Here is a 19,107-nt window from a genome sequence, read left to right as displayed (position 1 = left end):
GAAAATAGCTTAACTGTAAGATAATAAAGCATAATAGATATAAAATATAAAATCTACCTGTATGACTGTTTTGTCCTTCATTATCCATCGTAGGTATGCTCTTTTTTTTTTTTTTTTTTTTGAAAGAGAGAGGTTTTTCCAAGACCTCCAGAAACACGCCCACTTTACGTCGTGGTAACGAAACCCCTGGAATTTAGTGAATGCCAGTCAAACATTACATCTTACCATCGTTAGGGATTCAGAGGCAATGAATAGAATAAGATATTGCACACTTAAACTATGCACTACGTACTTACTACGTACCAGGGTCTTGTGCATGAATGTTAGAAGGTTAGTATCATTTAAAAACAAAAGTATTCAGTAGAGTCCGCCAGACGTAGGGTGCATCTTAAAGTACATACACATGTTCTTCTTGTTGGAATTTTCATTACTCACACTATAACATATCCCGCCCGTGAATGCTACCATTACCGAAGGTAACTAATGTAGTTAGTGTATGAATGCATAAATACATAAAAACAAATAACGTCCTTATTAAGCAGCAGCACGTCTTAGAAAGTAAAAATCTCCATAAAGGATGATAGTTGGCGAAGCGCGGACCTTTAGGGAATCCACGTGGAACCCTGTGAGTCAGAAGTGCAGAAATCTCCAAGCAGAAGGGATGAATCACCGAAGTCTGTCAGGATCTGGCACATCAATCCTGCCAAGTTTCTTCTGAATTAGTTCTCAGGAAAGCGAATACGGTTGCAAACCCCACCCTCAGGAAACCATTCCTAGCTTTATATGCATTCTTTTGTAGTCACAACTATAGTTGCGTGAACTATACATAAAGCTACAAGTCTCCTATGTTTAGAGGACGCATGTCCTTTTATGTCGAAACATCAAATGAAGCTTTTCATGTTTCTCGTCTGTCCTGTCTGATGTTCCTCAGCCTGTTTTCCTTTGAGGAAACGATGAGCAAAATCATTTGAATTTGAAACAGCCGAGTCTGTCTCCATCCTCCTGCTGTCCTTGGCATGAACCGAGCTTTCAAGTCATCTTAGGTTCCACTTAATCACAGCGTGCCCTATCTTATTTCCTTTCCCGAAATCAAAAGTGAAGTGGCCGCCGTCATTGCGAAACCTATTTTTGTGCAATTGAAGAAGCGAGGTTCGCTTTGTACCTCATCACTCTCTCTCTCTCTCTCTCTCTCTCTCTCTCTCTCTCTCTCTCTCTAATTTCACATGCCGTTATCATTATCACATGTCAGGGTCGAGGCAGCCAGAAGCAGACAATTGGACATGTACAAAAAAGTTAAGTCTTTGTCTTAAGGTTAATTAGAAAACTTTCCACTCTTGCCCACATGTGAGAGAGTCTCAGTGTGTCAGAGAAAGACACGGGAAATAGACTTTCCCACGATGAAAAGCTGCTGACTTTGGAGACTCCTTCCAGAAACCTCACTCCATAATTTCCATTCATAATAGCAAAAATTAGGGGGGCACGGTGGCTTAGTGGTTAGCACGTTCGCCTCACACCTCCAGGGTTGGGGGTTCGATTCCCGCCTCCGCCTTGTGTGTGTGGAGTTTGCGTGTTCTCTCCGTGCCTCGGGGGTTTCCTCCGGGTACTCCGGTTTCCTCCCCCGGTCCAAAGACATGCATGGTAGGTTGATTGGCATCTCTGGAAAATTGTCCGTAGTGTGTGATTGCGTGAGTGAATGAGTGTGTGTGTGTGCCCTGCGATGGGTTGGCACTCCGTCCAGGGTGTATCCTGCCTTGATGCCCAATGACGCCTGAGAAAGGCACAGGCTCCCCGTGACCCGAGGTAGTTCGGATAAGCGGTAGAAGATGAATGAATGAATGAATGAATAAATAGCAAAAATTACAAAAGTTTGAAAATTTAACATCGCCGTTCTGAAATCGACCAATCAGAGCTGAGAATTCAAGAGTGTGGTGCTTAAAATGGCCAGCAAACCAATATATTGCTGTCAATTAGGGAATAATCATTTCCTTTGCAACTGTACTTTGCATGTAATAAAGCTGGCAGCAAATTTCAACACCTTTTCGTCTTCACTTCCACTTAATCAGAACGCTGCCTATCTCCTTTCCCTTCTTTAAATTGAAAATGAAGTGCTCCCTGTCCTCGTAAAACCTATTTTGAGCGGAGTGAAATTGAGAGGGAGGGAGGAAATTTCGCCCCCTTCTCTTTTCTCTCTCTCTCTCTCTCTCGCTCTCTCTCTCTCTCTCTCTCTCTCTCTCTCTCACTCTTTCTATCATTCCCAAATTTATTTATGCGTTATCAGAAGCCTGGGTTGAGGTGGCCCTGAGCCGACAACCAAATGTGTCCCAAAAGCAATATCTTCCTCTCTTCAGATTAATTAGGGAACTCAGAGCATTGTGCACAAGTAAGAAGTGTCAGGCCATTGTTAGGAGACAATTCCGAGAAGGGAAGTGATAAGTAACAAATCAATTTTTAAAGGGAGACCGTGCAATTGCATGAATTAGCAAGAAGAAAGAAGGTGGTTTGTTGGATAATTACGCATCCATGTTCTACATAGAATTATTAAGAAAGCAACAATGTGGGTTGAAATAGAAGTTAAGGCTAGCATAGACAGACAGTGGGTTCTTACAGTAGCTCCTTAAAGGGTTCCAACTTTTGAGATAGAAACCTCCCTGATAGGTGCACACTGTTGGGAAGGAAAGATGCAACACAAACGAGGGGTTTTTATAGGTTCATTTGGTACGGTGGTTCTTTGCTTCCTTCAAGGGTTCTACCTTTTAGGAAAGAATCCTCTGTTGCCCCTTTTAAATCGAGGCAGTTTGAGTGCTGGTTCGGTCCTAATTTATAACCAGTTCTTTCTTTTTCGACAGCCAGAGCACCGACTCTGAACCAGGAAAAGTGGTTCTTAAGTAGCACCAAAACGTTGCTGGTCTAGACTTAAGAACCGCTTGCGTCAGGAGCTGTGGGCGGGGCTGTGGGCGGGGCTACTGTTAGCGCATTTGATAATGTACCTTAAATATACTAATGTTTAATAAACTTTTACTTTACCGCAATATGATCAATTATCAGCACACATGATAGTAGGTAGCTACATGCTAAGGCTAACTTTTTTCTGTGTTAATGATAAAATAACGTTAACATGTACTTTCTCGATTACAACCTCAGTTTATACAGATTACATGGAGCTGCACGTACACGTTGGATTCACCGGTTTTGGATGCCAATGCAGGTTTGGATGAAAATGCAGGTTCACAGAGCCATGAGCATTAACAGTAAAGCAACATCCGGCATTGTTGATGTTGTGTTTGTGTTTGCCGCTGCTGCGCTAACGTTGCTGTGTAACGTGACACGTATACAGTGACGTCAGACTCGGCTCTGTGACGGCTCTCTAACCGATGGAAAGGTAAACCGGTTCTTAGAAGGTTCGCCAGTGGAACCAACTTTGAACCAGCACCAGCTCTAGCGCTGAACCAACACCCGGTTCTTTCCGGTGGAAAAGGGGTATCTGATATGAAAACCACACTTGGTTAGTTATATATAGACCGTTTTAGATGTCACTGATTTGGGCTGGGATAGCAGGTAATGTTAGTACAGACAGATAGAAGGTTCATAGTTTCTAAAAAGGGTTCTATCTTCTAAGAGAGATTCCTCCCTCATACAGTAGGATGCTGTTGTAGGAAAGAAATAATGAAGGAAGAAAGAAAGGACCAAAAGCAAGAGGGATTTTAATGGTTCATTGGGTAATTAATGGTTCTTTCCTTCTTTTGAGGGTTTTACCTTTTAGGAACGAATGCTCTCTGATATGAATACCACACTGTTATGATTCTACATCGACCCTTTAATGGATCACCAAGTCACTCTTAGAAATGAGGGATATTCATGGGTTCTCTAATAGTCCACCAGATAATTATGGGCTCTTAGCTTCTTAAATGGGTTCTACATAAGGTTTTACATAAAACCTTCAAAGAATGGTATACTTTTTATTAGCACTGTAACAGAAGAGGAATGGAGGGCAGACAGAATGAAGGAATGCACATAAAAAGATTTTGTAATGGTTCATTGGGTAATTGTTTTCTTGGTTCTGGAATAGAAGGTAAACTTTGCAAAGGAAAAAAATTCCCTTTGACAAATAGCAGGTTTTGAGGTTCCACTCTGTTGTATAGTTCTTAGAACCTTCAAAAGGACACGTTATCAATGCAACAGAAAGAAAGAAAGAAAGAAAGAAAGAAAGAAAGAAAGAAAGTCAACCATTAATATTAAAAATACAGGTTGTTTTTCCTTGTCTGTAAAGTAAAGGACTCAGTGAAGGACCTCTCTTGCCCTGCACTCCTTTATACCTTTCTCAGCCTCTTAGATCAAGACAGAGACTAAATGCTTTTGTAGTTCTGTCTCCAGTAGTGTGTTTTAAAACCGAACAATTTTCTCTTTCATTTCCTACAATGAGTTCTTGAAGGTTAGTGACTGTTTGAGTGTGTTCTAGCAGTTTCATTGGTTTGATGGTTAGCAAGATAGAACTTCCATCTCTTGGTAGACTACAGTCTACTGCATTCTGGAAAAAATAATATATAGAAAGCTTCGTACTTGACATCCTTTCTAATAAGGAAACACAATGGCGTATGGTTCGACACAGAACATTTAAGATGCAAATGGTATACTTTGGTCTTTTTTTAGACACTTAAAAATTCTATCCTCCTGATAAGATCAACTGCTACTGCATCAGGTTCCTCCTGATGAGGACAACAAAACTCCTGAGACTTAGATCAGGCACAACAGATCAATGGGTCCAACACACAATCACACAGTGTGAAGATCACAGATGTAGTCTCTGATAAACTGTCTTGTTTGAAAGGAGTGTGTTGGACTTCTTGCCATGGAACAACACAATGATTGAGGACTGAGATAGCATAAGGATGATCTAGCAGCTTTGTCCTCTTTTACTAAAACAGTAAATTCTGCTATCCGTGCTTTAAAAAACTATTTGGGGCAATTACACAGCATTCTCACCTTTAATGCAATCAGCTTCTATAAAGTAAAGTGAAACTCCCATAGGGATCACTTTCACTGTCATTTTTGGTTGTAACGCTAAATAAAATTTAAATGCAGTTCCTGAATTGTGTCATAGAGAAATTTCTTATGACCAGTGCTGCGCCACAGTCAAATTCAGTTCAACTAATGCAGAAGAAGATCAGTAGAACTTGCCAACTCACACATGCTGATCCGACTACTAACGAGTTGAACATGACAAAAAAAAAAAAAAAAAAATCTTCATTTGTTACATATACATTACAGCACAGTGAAATACTTTTCTTTATATATACAAGCATGTTAGGAAGCTGGGATCAGCCTTAATATAGTACCCTTGGAGACCTTGCTCAAGAGCCCATCAGTGGCAGCTTGGCAATGTTGGGGGTTGAATGACTTGACTTGCTAATCAGTAACCAAGAGCCTTCACAGTTAAGCCAACGTTCCACCACCAGAGGAACACCGCTCACTGAGCTATAAGGAATCTGTGCGCTCTCAGTTCCAGGATCACCAATTTTAGCTGAGCCACATTAGCTGAGCTCAGGTTGACATTTTAATTGCTAAATCCTTAAACAGTGAAATATGATACACACATTAGTTTCCACATTTATTCTACTGATTCACTTTTTTTTTGTTTTTGAATTTATAGCCTGTAGACTATAAAGTGTTGTTTCTGGAAATTTAATTTGTGTAGTCTGGCATGTTCTTTGCTGTCAAGAATGCTAAGGTTTTTTTCAATCATTGGTTGACGAGTAAAAATTATTTCCTGGTTCTGTTTCGAACGGACATATCTCAATTTTTCTTCAGATTCTACTGCAGCACGAAAAGTTCTCTAGGGTAAAAACTCGGTGTATGTGTTATGTGTGTATGAGTATATTTGTGTGTGCGTGTGTGTGTTGTTTGTCACACGTCTCCGCCGCTCATCACATCTGCAATGCAGTAGCATCGGCAGCCTCTGTCGAAGCCGTCGTCACTTCACACCCACCTCATGCTGCAACCATTATGATTAGATGCCTGAACTTCACCGTCTTTCAAATATGAACACAGTTTCTGCAGTCTGCAGATCTCTTTTGTCACATCACACACACAAACACACACACTGTATGAGGTGACATTTAGATTGTAATTTTGTGGAACTCCAGAGGAACAGGTTTCCCAGAGGTATAGAAAGAAAAAATATGTCTTGTAGGTTGGGAGGGACTTTGGCACCAGTAGGCAGGACTGTATTGCCCTTTATATCTAAAACAAAAGAAAGATATTATTTACAAGTCTGGGAATTGTATCAAATGTTACCATACTTATTAATATGGTGTGGCAGAATTCTCTGTCTCCAAAACCTTGTTGTTTTAGAAGCTCTGCCAGTTGGAATCTAGCGTTCTTGCATTGAATCCCATTTCAGGGCAGGATGTTATAAATCCAAAAGGGAAAAAGATAGAAGCGAAAGGCAAAAGAACAGGACTGTGCAATGCTAGGACTGGTAGGGGCAGAAGGAAGCAAAAACAAGTTCAATATTTTAGGAGGATTGGAATAGAAAGAAGACAAATCTGGACAGGGTTGGGTTTAACATTGTGTTGCGGAGATACTGCATGTTAAATATTCATACTTACCAAATTATCACAATGTTGTCTTTGGCAAAATGTGTAATCTGGAAAGGTGAAAGGGGAAAAGTGTGCTGTCTTAATTTGAGAATGAGTATCAGGGTGAATTCCTGATACGTGGGCTCCTACATTTTAACCTGAAGTTAATTCACATTCAAAATCATGCATCATTCAGCTAATCCCTTCTAAATCATTATGGATGTGTTCTTTTTTGTTTTAAAAGTAAACATTGTAAAGAGGGTAATCTCTATTATCAACGAGGTTGCAAGTGTGTGAGGTCATGCAATGGATTGGCATCCAGTCTATGGTGTATTCCTGCCAACAGGAGAAAGCAGGTAATGTAGATGATCGGATAGAAAGTGCCTAGCAGAAATGTTCCTAATGCGAAATGCATGCCTGCAAGCTAAACTTCAGCATTTGCTAGAGAATCTGATAAATTGCCAAAACAAATTAAGTTAATCTGGGAGACCATTTGCTGGTTGGCGATTAATACATGGCCAGGAATTTTCTGTTATATATCTGCTTACAGACCAAGCTGGATTTCTCAGCATGGAGGAAGTGTGTATTTTTACAAGACGGGGCAATATGACCGATAAGCAGAAGCCTTGACCATAGCCTGTTGGTAAATATGCAGTAAAATATATCCGTAGATAACTATTTTTTTTTATCCAGTGATTGTATCTTATTCTTAAAACTGGTGGCAAATGTCAATGAATCTTGGAGCATCTAAGGCCGAGACTGCCACTGAGGTGAATCTGGAATTCACTGATAACTTCAGGTAGTACAGGTTCAGCTGTGGGGCCATCGTTGAAATGTATTAGTCACTTGGGGTTGGGGTTAGGGTTGTGGGGCAGGTGTTGAAATGTATTAGTCACTTGGAGCTCGGCATATTCCTGATGATTTGGCCAAAATCTAGTATGATTTAAAGTCAGCTCTTCAATCTTAGACAGACTATCACAGAAAGAACACATGTTTTAAATGCTTGTTGTAGGCATGGTTGGTGAAAGGGGTACTGCTGACTGCCTCATGTACCATTTAATAGAAAAATCCATAAAAACGGAAGGACGAATTTACACCACGGCATGAGCTACACCACACCGCTTAGACGCTTGGTACAGAAAATACCAGGTGAATACTGCCAGCCTAGAGTGTAGCAACTCCTGCCTGCATGATTCCTCATCGACCACCTTTATTTCTCTGCATGATGGCCACTGAAAAAGAAAGTAATGCTGAGGGAGTGTGCTTTGCTAAGAGTCTACGCACACACACACACACACACACACACACACACACACCCTGGAGCACACACAGGACTCCATCCATGTTCGGTTTCCTGGGGCCAGGCACTCAGCAGTCGACGCAATATCAGTGGGGGCTTATCTTGATATCTTGATGGTGTGGATATTGTGGTGTGTGTGCAGTCGATAGGAGACAGGAGAAGCTGCCATCGTTATTAAATCACTCATTTTTATTATATCACTGGGGGAAAATAGTACTGTACCGCACCCAACCTCCCTGAATTCCCGCTTCTGTCAGCCTCTCACTTCCATCACCCAGGTTTGAGTGGCTCCCTGAGGAGAGAGCATTGTAATTCTGCAAGATTGGGTTGGCTTTAGAGGCTTTACCTCCTGCCCTTTTGGTTGTTGTTTTGAATGTGTGTGCCTTTTTATATGTTTCCTGTTTGTTTCAGAGTTGAGCTAGTCACAGTATGCAATCTCTGGGATTGATTCTGCAGTACACATCCCCAAAAGTTTCACTGAAATGTAGAATGCTTGATTAAGTCTGAAATGATGAAACACGGTCTCGTGATCGCAAATTCTATTTGGAGCGACAGATATGTCCTTTCACTGTGGGTCTCCGAAGACAGTGAATGAACAGCTATAGTTAAAGGGCCGTGGTAATAGTTCGAAGTTTCATAACAGGAAATCCTTAAATGATGGTAATGTTGCCAACTGGTTGTCAGTGAATAAATGGATAGTACCTGATGCTTGCTCAACAAGTAACTAAAATTTGCCAGAGATTATTTGCATACTGATTTGTATATTTCTTAAATCGTAATGGTCATTTGTGTGTGATTTTAATTTGGTTATCAGATGCAGTGTTGCGTCATTAGGAAGAATGGTGATTGGTTATTGAGAACAATGTTGATTAACGATTGGTCATTAGAAAGAGTTGTGATTTATGATTGGTCAGAGACTTTCAAGTCTCGAGTGAACGTGCTCATTCACTTCATATAACCAGCAGCTGTAATCGAACCTGGTGATCTATATCCAGGACAGGGCAATCCCTAACGTCTGCTTATAAAGTCACTACATTTGTCACCAGATATTCTTGTATTCTCACTCACTCATTTTCTACCGCTTATCCGAACTACCTCGGGTCAGGAGGAGCCTGTGCCTCATCTCAGGCGTCATCGGGCATCAAGGCAGGATACACCCTGGACGGAGTGCCAACCCATCGCAGGGCACACACACACTCTCATTCACTCAATTCACACAATCACACACTACGGACAATTTTTTCCAGAGATGCCAATCAACCTACCATGCATGTCTTTGGACGGGGGAGGAAACCGGAGTACTCGGAGGAAACCCCCGAGGCATGGGGAGAACATGCAAACTCCACACACACAAGGCGGAGGCGGGAATCGAACCCCCAACCTTGGAGGTGTGAGGCGAACGTGCTAACCACTAAGCCACTGTGCCCCCCTATATTCTTGTATTAAGAAATAAATTTAATTAAGAATTATAAGAAGTCGCCAGATCTTGTGGCAAAGCTACCAAGTTTGCAAGTACTTCTAGCCTGACCGGTTACTGGTTGTAGCTTTTCATTTTTCTGTCAAGAAAGCAATGCAGTCTTAGCTTCCGGGATTCAAATGAGTCCTCTTGTCACAAACAACCCGCAGGGCCCGTAATCTGATGAAAAGGTTACTGACAACGAGCGGTCAGTGAAGCTAAAAGATGAAATCAGTATTTCCTTTTCAGGCAGTAAATTGCCAATGACCTTTTAAAAAAGAGAGAATAAGTAAGAGATTATTGGTAAAGCAAAAGCTTTTAGGCAGTTTTCTTTCAGGACATGCAGTGACACATTTTTTCCACACATGTTCAAGATATTATTAAATACAAATTCCAGACTAGACATAACAGTTCCAAAATATTTCTAGCTGGTTTTGTGTTTTGTCTGACATTGTTAATCAAACATAACAGAGCCTCAGTTAGAATGGCCTTCAGTGAGGAAAATGTTTGGCTATTCCCCAGAAACAACGAGACCTTTTCAGATATGAACCTGACAAGAGAGAGTTTTTGCAATATACCAGTTATCAGAAAAGGCTGTCGATAACATATTTAATACATTGCCACAGAAATCTGGCCATTTGTGTCGAAGTTAATTAAAAGAAATGAGGAATTTACATAGTATCTAAAATAATGTAGTTGTTGACATGGATTAATGGTTATATTGTGCTAGACTGAACACGATATTTCATTAAAAAGTTATTACTCCACAGGGGAAACAATATTCAGGCGGATATTTGTGGCGTCAGGCTGACATTTATTGGACTAAGACAAAACAAAGTTAACTAGGCCATGCCAACCTTTTGTGGGAAACTTATTAATGTTTTACATGAACTTTGGAGAACTACAACAGCTGTGAACAAATGCAATGACAAAATGGCTAAACAGTTTCTTTAAACCAAGGAACAGAGATGACACTTTGGAAAGGGGCTCCATCCCAAGGGAGCAAGAGGAGTGAGAACAAGTCGTCTTGGTCTAAATCATAGAGTTTTCAGTCATACCTGCAAAAGACAGTGAGACTGAATGTCTTTAAACCAAACAAGAAGGAACATAAGACAGCTCCAGGTTATAACTCAGGTTATATTAGCATCTCTGTGGATATTAACCAATAAGTCCGCTGACATTCTTTTTCAATAGAAAGTAAACTATTCAACACGAATCCCCATCTGTCATCCTGCTACCCAAAAATCTGTGCATACTATGCATGAAGTTTAAGTTTCATCCCAAGATCTCAATGAACTGCTCTTGAAGTACTTAAATAGAATTATTAGACGTTCCCGAGAATATTCATCGCCATAAATCCTGTCCGTGAGCGTGTCCTCGTCCTTCCACGTTCTCCATTCTCTGCCGGTGTCATCTTTACTACCGCTCCAATGCTGATTGATACCCGCTGACCTTGCCTACCAGTTATGCCGCTAGGAACCTGGAGGAACTTTGATTCTGAAGGACAGTCCTAGAAAAGAGCTCAAGGGAATCCCATCCTTCCATCTCTTCACTACTTCCCCTTCCCCCACCTACGGCAATCAAGAAAGATGGAAGGACTGTCACAAAAGCCAAGATCCATGACACAGCTCAGGGCTAGCGATGTCTTAACTGCCTTTTTCAGAGGACGAATATCAATTGTGTTGTGTAATATGGGTGTTGTGTTGCGTTTATAAATGAGAGCCTCGAGAGAATTTATTGGACGTCAGAAGGAGTAAACTCGAGCTTCAAATCTTTAAATGCATTGTTTATTCTTGCTGTTCAGGATGTGGCAAGAAGCTTCTTGTACAGCAAAATTTGATATGTGCACATAGTTGTTTTTTTTTCAAGTCTCCACCAGTTTAATACTTTGCTGATTTTTTGGTAGAGGTATATCATTTTCACATCGTTGTCTATGGTCTTCAACACCACACACACCCTTAGCATCCAGCTGCCTTCAGAAGGGGACATCATTTATCTTGGGAACAAAAACACTGTGGAATCTCACCTCACCCAATGCCCACCCAATGCCCACCCAGTGCTCACCCAGGCAGCATCAAGCTCTGTTTAGCCATAAATAGCCATAAATATACATGCATCTCTCTATGTTCTCCATTCACTGCCGGTGTCATTTTTACCGCTTCCCCAATGCTGATTTTTGAACATTTCTTTACCATTTTTTGTGGAAGTTCTGTGCTTTGCGTTTCTCAGGAACAGTTTTATTACCTCCAAGAAGGGAAGAAAAAATTATTCAGGTTGCTATGGTACAGGAGGAATAAAACACTATATGATAGAGACTCCACTTCATCCCGTTACCCTGTAATTGATTATTTATCCATAACAGCATGTCTCCACTTGTTTTCTTCCTATACTTCCCATATCCATTTTTTTGTTGTTAATGCACCTCCACCCTGCTGATGTCTTGACACACTTACGTAGTTTAAAGTGTAGCTCCTTGCAATGTTTTAGCACACGCACAATTTCATTAGTCATGTTTTATGGTCAGCATGCTGTCAGGCATAGTCGATAGGAAGGTAAAAAATAGCGACGCTCTGATATTATGCAGGCTCTCACCAACACAGAGGCGCGTCCTATTCATCACGATGGACTCTTATTCCCAAACAGTGGACTGTTTCCTGTATTAATCTCATTAGGCCAGAGAGAGCGATTGTTCCTCTCCTCCATCCATCTTTTCACAGTCGCTGATCAGCAGCAAAGCCAACACCGGGACTGTGTTAACATTATACACACTGTATTACAGCGACGCTTCCATTCAGGCTATGCCACTGTCTGATAAAGAAGAGAAGACATCAAGTTGTTAGTGTGATGGCGTCTGCTCTTTTTACCCTTCAAACAGCTTTCACATTGTGTGTTTAGCATTGCCGGCTCACAGCTCCAGAATTCTCAGGTCGATCCTGATCTCAGGTTGCTGTCTATATGGAGTTCTCACATTTTCCCCTATCCTTAGAGTGGGATACGCTCTGTGTTCTTCTGTTTCCTCCGACCTCCCAGTGGTGGATTGACTATGAAAAATTACCCCACATGTGAACGTATGTGTGTGATGCCCCGTAATGGACTGCCATCCCATTCAGCTTGTCTTCCCACCTCACTCCAGTAGGATTCACAGAGTCTCTAAATACAGACAAAGTAATGATTGCAAGGTATTTAGGCTATTAAGATACTAATTAAATTATTAACATTCAAGAATAAATTAGCGAAATGTATATGAAATTGAAATCATTTTCCGAATCACATTTTTTTTAGTGTTCATTTTCATCTCATAAGCAATTAACTTTTGATTTCCACCTAACTGTTAAATAATCGTCTCTGCGACATATCAGTTGACACGAACACCCTCCGTGAATGAAAAATAATGAGACTTACTTATTAAATTATACTAAATTTCTCAAATAAGATACTAGGCAATTATACTGAGAAATAATAAACAACCCCTGTGAGGCAATATTGGGGAAGAGGGATAAACAATTTGAGTGGAGTGCAATATAATGGGATTCGAATGGATGCACCAGTTGCTTTCTAGATACGCACGACGGTTTGTAAAATGTTGTACCGCCATGCTGTTTTAATGGCGGAGAAGGGTAATGATTTCAAATAAATAAACAAATAAATAATAAATTACAATTTCAAAGCTTGAAATGAAATGTGGGTGAATTCTGGAACATTATAACAATTAAAGAGACAGAAGCAACATTTAAAAAAAATTATGTCATGTCCCTCCTGGTCTCAGGAAAACAGAATTGGTTTCTTCCATTCTTCCATTTAGCCCTTTTTTATCGTTTAACACTTAATCTAAGATTATTGTTTGTTTGTTCCAGAAAATTAGCAAAATGTGGTTACCAAAAATAGAAAAAAGTACAAAAAAACAGTCATGAACATCACTTGTATATTCGACACATATCGTGCATATATATATATATATATATATATATATATATATATATATATATATATCATCGCTTACATTACAGTCACTTGATTACCTCATACTCTTTACTAACTGTTTTTTTTCCCTTCTTGTTTTTGTCTTGCAGCGGCCCCGACCCTCCCGCCCTTGAAATCGGAGCATTTCAAGCCGTGCCAGGAGAAGGACTTGGCCTATTGCCTCAACGATGGCGAGTGTTTTGTCATCGAGACCTTAAGTGGCCCTCACAAGCACTGCAGGTAGGAAATCAGAGAAATAAAGTGAAGTTCTGGCTCGGTGGCTTTAAACTGATGGGAATACTGTATTCAATTTGCCAAAAGAATGATCCTTTTGGAGCTCTCGCTCACTCAGTTGGTTCCCTTCTCACTCTCTTTCTTGTTCTCGTTCGCTTTCCCCCCAACATATTATTTTCTACAACTCTCAGGGACTTGCTTCTTGCTTCGAGCGCTTAGTAATGCTAACAATGACGGTTCTGTCATAGCCCGAGAACTGTCTGATGTCCCTTTCGTGCTAATTAAAAGTGCCACTTTGCACAAGTTCATTAGTGACACATTGGCTGAGTGCTTCCATATATATATATATATATATATATATATATATATATATATATATATATATATATATATATATATATATATATATATATATATATATACTAATCTTTTCGCTCCATGAAGGTCAGTCCTGTGGTTTTGCTTCAGAGGATGTCTTGTTCGTTACGCTGATGAATAAGTAAATTGTCACACTCCATGACTCGTCGTGGAGCAAAGGGGAACAAGTGTCCTTGTTTGATCAGTAGTAATTGGCAGAGTTGGTCTGGATGTTCTGTTTATTTGACTGCTTCTTGAAGGCACGTCTTCCTTTTCAGACACCTGCTGCTAATTAAATCCCTGAAGAAAGTTCCTATTAAAGTGCAGCCTAAGGAGATCTGGCAACAAGCTGTAGGTCTAAAGGGATAGTTCATGCACTAGTATTTCAGGCTACATAGGCTAACGTGTGCCTGTAAACTAAGTTAAGGACGTAATGTGAGTCAAAATCACATGCCAGATTATTTTACCCATAAGAACAGCATTGTAGATGGCAATGAATGCACCAATGACACACATCAAATTTACACACTTATGATATAGCACAATGCCATTACCTTCACTATATCTCTATTTGTTGCTGTATTTGTCTGTATTTGTCCCTGGGGGATTTCTGTAACCTGGCAACCCTTCAACCTTTCACACACTGTTTCACTGAACACCTTGCACAAGTGAAATGTTTTTGTTCCATCTTGTGTAATCTCAGTTCCAGGTTGTTGTTTTGACTCAAAGCTTTCTAACAGCCTTGAAAAAAAAATAAAAATAAAAAGTAGGCCAGCTACATATCTAAATTTGCATTTATCAGCGACAAAGTGAGGTTTAATGTGCATTTAAAAAAAATGTATAGCTCTTAAATCAAAACCACCACTTTGTACTTTTCAAGTCTACTGAAAAGCAAAAAAAATAATGTACACACACAAAAAAAAACAACTTAATTAATACTAAAAAAAAAAAAATCAGCAGCTATGTTTAGCTTTTATGTAGCTAATGATTCTTCCATGCAGCTTATACTGACCTAAAGTGTCTTAGATTTGTATAATACGCTTTGTTTACAGCCTGTCCAAAATGTAAAGTATGTAATATTTCATATTTGGTATTAGTTGTGATCCAGTTCCTGGAGTTAGTGCGCATCCAGATGTCTCACTATGCTGCAGCAATCCCGGCAGGTTGCTGTGTTATGTCCTTTTGAAATCAATACGCTTTAATTTCTGAAAGCAAGTTTGTTCCTAGCCTGAGGGGAAAATCCGGCAAGTGAACAACAACATGGTACTAATTTCAATTTGGACACCCTGTCGTTAAATCGAGCTCCTCGTCACATAAAAAAGGAATATGAATTATGGATGATGTTGAGCATCTGCTGGATATGTTCTAGGAACATTGACATCACTTTCTGATCTTTTTATATGAAATGGTTTGGGAAAACATTGAGTTTTCTCCAGCTCCAGGGTATAGAGTTCAGTTGTGAGCTTTGAGATTATTCTGTGTGCTCAGTTTGGCATGTTTTCACCATACACTCCTGGGTTTCCTCTAAGTGGGAAGGTGGACTTGTTACTCTGCATTGCACTTAGATGTGAACTGTGAGATTTTTGGGATTTCCTGAGATGATCTAGAATCCCACCCAGGATGAGTTCCTGACATGGGCCTTACAATCCCAGCACGCATCACTGCTTGAACAAGGATGAATGAATAATAAATAATGACTAGACCAAGTACATTAATATTAAAGTAATGTGACAAAAAAGCAAAATATTCTTTATAATAATTATGCCTAAAATATCACTCTCACTCACTCACTTTCTACCGCTTATCCGAACTACCTCGGGTCACTGGGAGCCTGTGCCTATCTCAGGCGTCATCGGGCATCGAGGCAGGATACACCCTGGACGAGCGCCAACCCATCACAGGGCACACACACTCTCATTCACTCACACACTAGGGACAATTTTCCAGAGATGCCAATCAACCTACCATGCATGTCTTTGGACCGGGGGAGGAAACCGAAGTACCCGGAGGAAACCCCCGAGGCGCGGGGCCTATAATATCAAATGAATAAAAAAAAACCCCAGATAAAATCACCCACTAAAAGTAATTTTATTGAATATTTTGTCATTTCATATATTTTAATTTTTTCTTTTTAAATCAATTAGTTAGTTAGTAAAGTAATACAAATAAGTTAAATAAATTAAATTACCCCCAGAGCTGATATTGGTGTTTACTGATAGAATCGGTTTAAAATTCATGCAATTTGGATATTAATTGTATGAAGAAATAAAAATAGTAAGTAAATAAATGAATGGCTAAATAAATAAATAAATAAATAAATAAAACAAAGAAAATATCAAATAAATAACTAAAATTACAGATAGATAGATAGATAGATAGATAGATAGATAGATAGATAGATAGATAGATAGATAAGGGTCATGGTAATTACTCAAACGCTCCAATTGGTAGCATTATGTAAGGGGTGAGTAAGTGCATTTAACTGATGCTGCTTCTGGCCTCATGCTCAGTCTTCCATCACCAAAGTCAGCATTTAATTAAGACATTTCTTAAGCAATGTATTTTTTAAGCACTGGATTGTTTGTTCCTTCTTCCTGGTCATTTAAACTGGTCTTTCCTCACTGTGACTATCTGGTAGGGCATCAAACAAGCGTGGCTTTTCACTTTATCCTTATTTATTTGGAATTAAGGAGATAATCATACAAAATGATAACAGACTTTTGACATGTCAAGTCAAGAAGCTTTTATTGAAGCTTTATATTGAAGCTTTTCAACAATATATAGCTGTTGCAGTACACAGTGAAATGAACGTTTCTCCAGGATTTTGGTGCTACATAAAACAAAGACAGGGCTAATGACTTGTAAGTAGTCTTAGCCACATAAAGTGCAACTGTGCAACCTGGTGCAAACAATGCAGGACAAGACAAACAAAACAGACAAGACAGTGCAGGACAAAAGACAGTGCAGACAAAAAGTTAAAAGACAATACAAAAAGTACAAAAAAATACAATACACAAAAGACAATAAACAGTAAACAGAAACAGCGCCGACCGACCAGTGTAAATACTGTATGTGAATACTGAATGTTCAAACAATATTTTGTGCAGTAATACTAGAATGCACATAGTTTCTTAGCAGCAGGTCCTTGAGATAATATATAGAATTGTTCAAAAACAGCAAATGACAAATGAAATATTGTACAGTATGTGCAAAATGACTGAGATATTGTACAGTATGTGCAAAAAGGCTGAAATGTTGGACAGTTTGTGCAAAAGAGCAAAAAAGTGTGCAAATCAGCATGTCTTGGGTAGTCTTTTATATGCCCCATTTTGGTGATGACAATAAATTATCGAGAGTTAAGCAGTGGCTTAACCACATTCAGACCAGAGCGCTGTGATTCACTGTCTTTTTTTTTTTTTTTTTTGAAACCTGGTCCCTTAGTTCAGCTCCATTAGACACTAGGGTGCTTTGCGTTTTCTAAAGTACCCATTTTAACCTCATTAGTAGCTTGTTAATGAGATGATACGTTGATTCAGGTGCGTTAGAGCAGCAAAATCCACTAAACTGTGCAATCAATTGAAATGAAATTGGGGGAACATTGCTTTGAGTCTTTCAGTCTTGTACTGAGGATCTTGCAGATATGAAGCTTTACTTCAGACCTCTGATATTATGATGCAACCTCTTAATACTAAAATAAAAAAAAAATAAAAAAAAAATCCTTCTGAGCAATTTTTACTAGTCAGATTCATTTGCATGCACAGTTCATCATCAGAAGCAATGTTTGAAAGAAAATACTAAGCACTAAATAATGTTTTTTAATGAAGCGAATAGCACAGAACTGAACCAAAACATTTGTCAGACTGATCACAGGCGAAATTAGAAATAAACCGTTTAAAAAAGTCGTCTTGTATGTTTCTCGCTAGCCTCTTAGCACATGACTCGGCAATACGATTTTAAAGCTATCAAAACATTGGTCTGGGCAGGAAATTGGAGCTTGATTGTTCACTATCAGTAACTAATGAATGATTTCTACAAACTGAAGGTTAAACTGGTTTCTCAATCCGACCAGGAACCAAAAAAGCTAAGATTTATTCCTAATCAATACAATGTTATATACTGCACTTATAATACAGTTTGAATGGTAACGGCTAGCCATCATCATACAAACTGCTGGGATTAATATAAAGTGTGATGAAAAAAGAAAGAAACATTATGATGTCAAAAGTATACAGTATGATGAAATGTAGTGATGTAGACTCACCTTAAAGGTGGGGTCTCCGATGTTTGAGAAATGCTTCAGAGTCGGGATGACAAACTAAAAATCAAAACAAAAATCAAAACAAACGTGTAGCCAATAAGCAGAAAGGGGCGTGTCTTGTCAATAAGCGGCGAAGAGAGTGTTCAGTCAGTGCGCATGTGTGACATTAGCAGAAAGCGGTTTTAACATTGACAGTTATTGTTTAACATCAATAACACCTGAGCTAGACGCTGTTACTACACAAATAACACCTCTTTTCTATCTACATAGAGAAATGTAAAGAGGCAGCTACAACCACGTTTTGCTAGTAACAGCGTTTAGCTCAGGAGTTATTGACTCGGGAAACTCCAATCTGTGAATATGTGACCAACTTCCTGCTCCTTCAGTTCTCTCCAGCGCTGGAAAGCTGATCCTATATTAACACGGTCCTACTTCTTACCTTATCGTAAGCCTTTCTTCACTTTCTTTCTTTGTTTTTATCCTCCATGTCAATGTTAAAACCGCTTTCTGCTAATGTCACACATGCGCACTGAACACTGAGCACAGAGTCCAGATACAGTAGTTAAGAAACAGCTGTAAGTTTAGTGATATCCTGTACAATGCTGTGCCCCAGTTTTGTTTTGTTTTTTCAGAAACTGAGGTGACATAAAACAAAACAAAGCAAAAGAAAAAAAACAAGCTTTAAAACTAGTGAAGTTTCACAAATATAAATCCACAAACAACAGATCAATGAAACTCCAATATGCTCTGTTGTCTCACTATATTGAGATGAATGCAGCTTTTAAAGCCGCCATCATATCGATATTCTCCAGTAGAGTTAAGAAAGTAATACGAGGTTTCTAACAAAACACAATATTTACACCGCAAAGGAGAAAAAATACGATACTTTTTCATTTCTTGTAAATCACCAGTGACTCCGTCCATATTTCTGGGCCATCTAACTATGAGTACCCTCTAAAGCATCCAT

At 39.4% G+C, this 19,107-nt stretch overlaps 1 protein-coding gene across 1 annotated transcript in view; it reads left to right on the top strand.

Moving 5' to 3' along the window:
• The window catches only part of LOC132846622 (pro-neuregulin-3, membrane-bound isoform), a 270,076-nt gene that overhangs the window by 164,876 nt on the left and 86,093 nt on the right, over positions 1-19,107 (top strand). The window contains exon 2 of the mRNA XM_060871314.1: positions 13,402-13,531. Within this exon, the coding sequence (XP_060727297.1) occupies positions 13,402-13,531 (130 nt within the window). The remainder of the gene's footprint in view (positions 1-13,401; positions 13,532-19,107) is intronic.

Source organism: Tachysurus vachellii, chromosome 6, assembly GCF_030014155.1.
Source record: "Tachysurus vachellii isolate PV-2020 chromosome 6, HZAU_Pvac_v1, whole genome shotgun sequence".
Lineage (NCBI taxonomy): Eukaryota > Metazoa > Chordata > Actinopteri > Siluriformes > Bagridae > Tachysurus > Tachysurus vachellii.
Note: the sequence above shows the minus strand (reverse complement) of the source record. Positions and strands in the feature narration are given on the sequence as shown.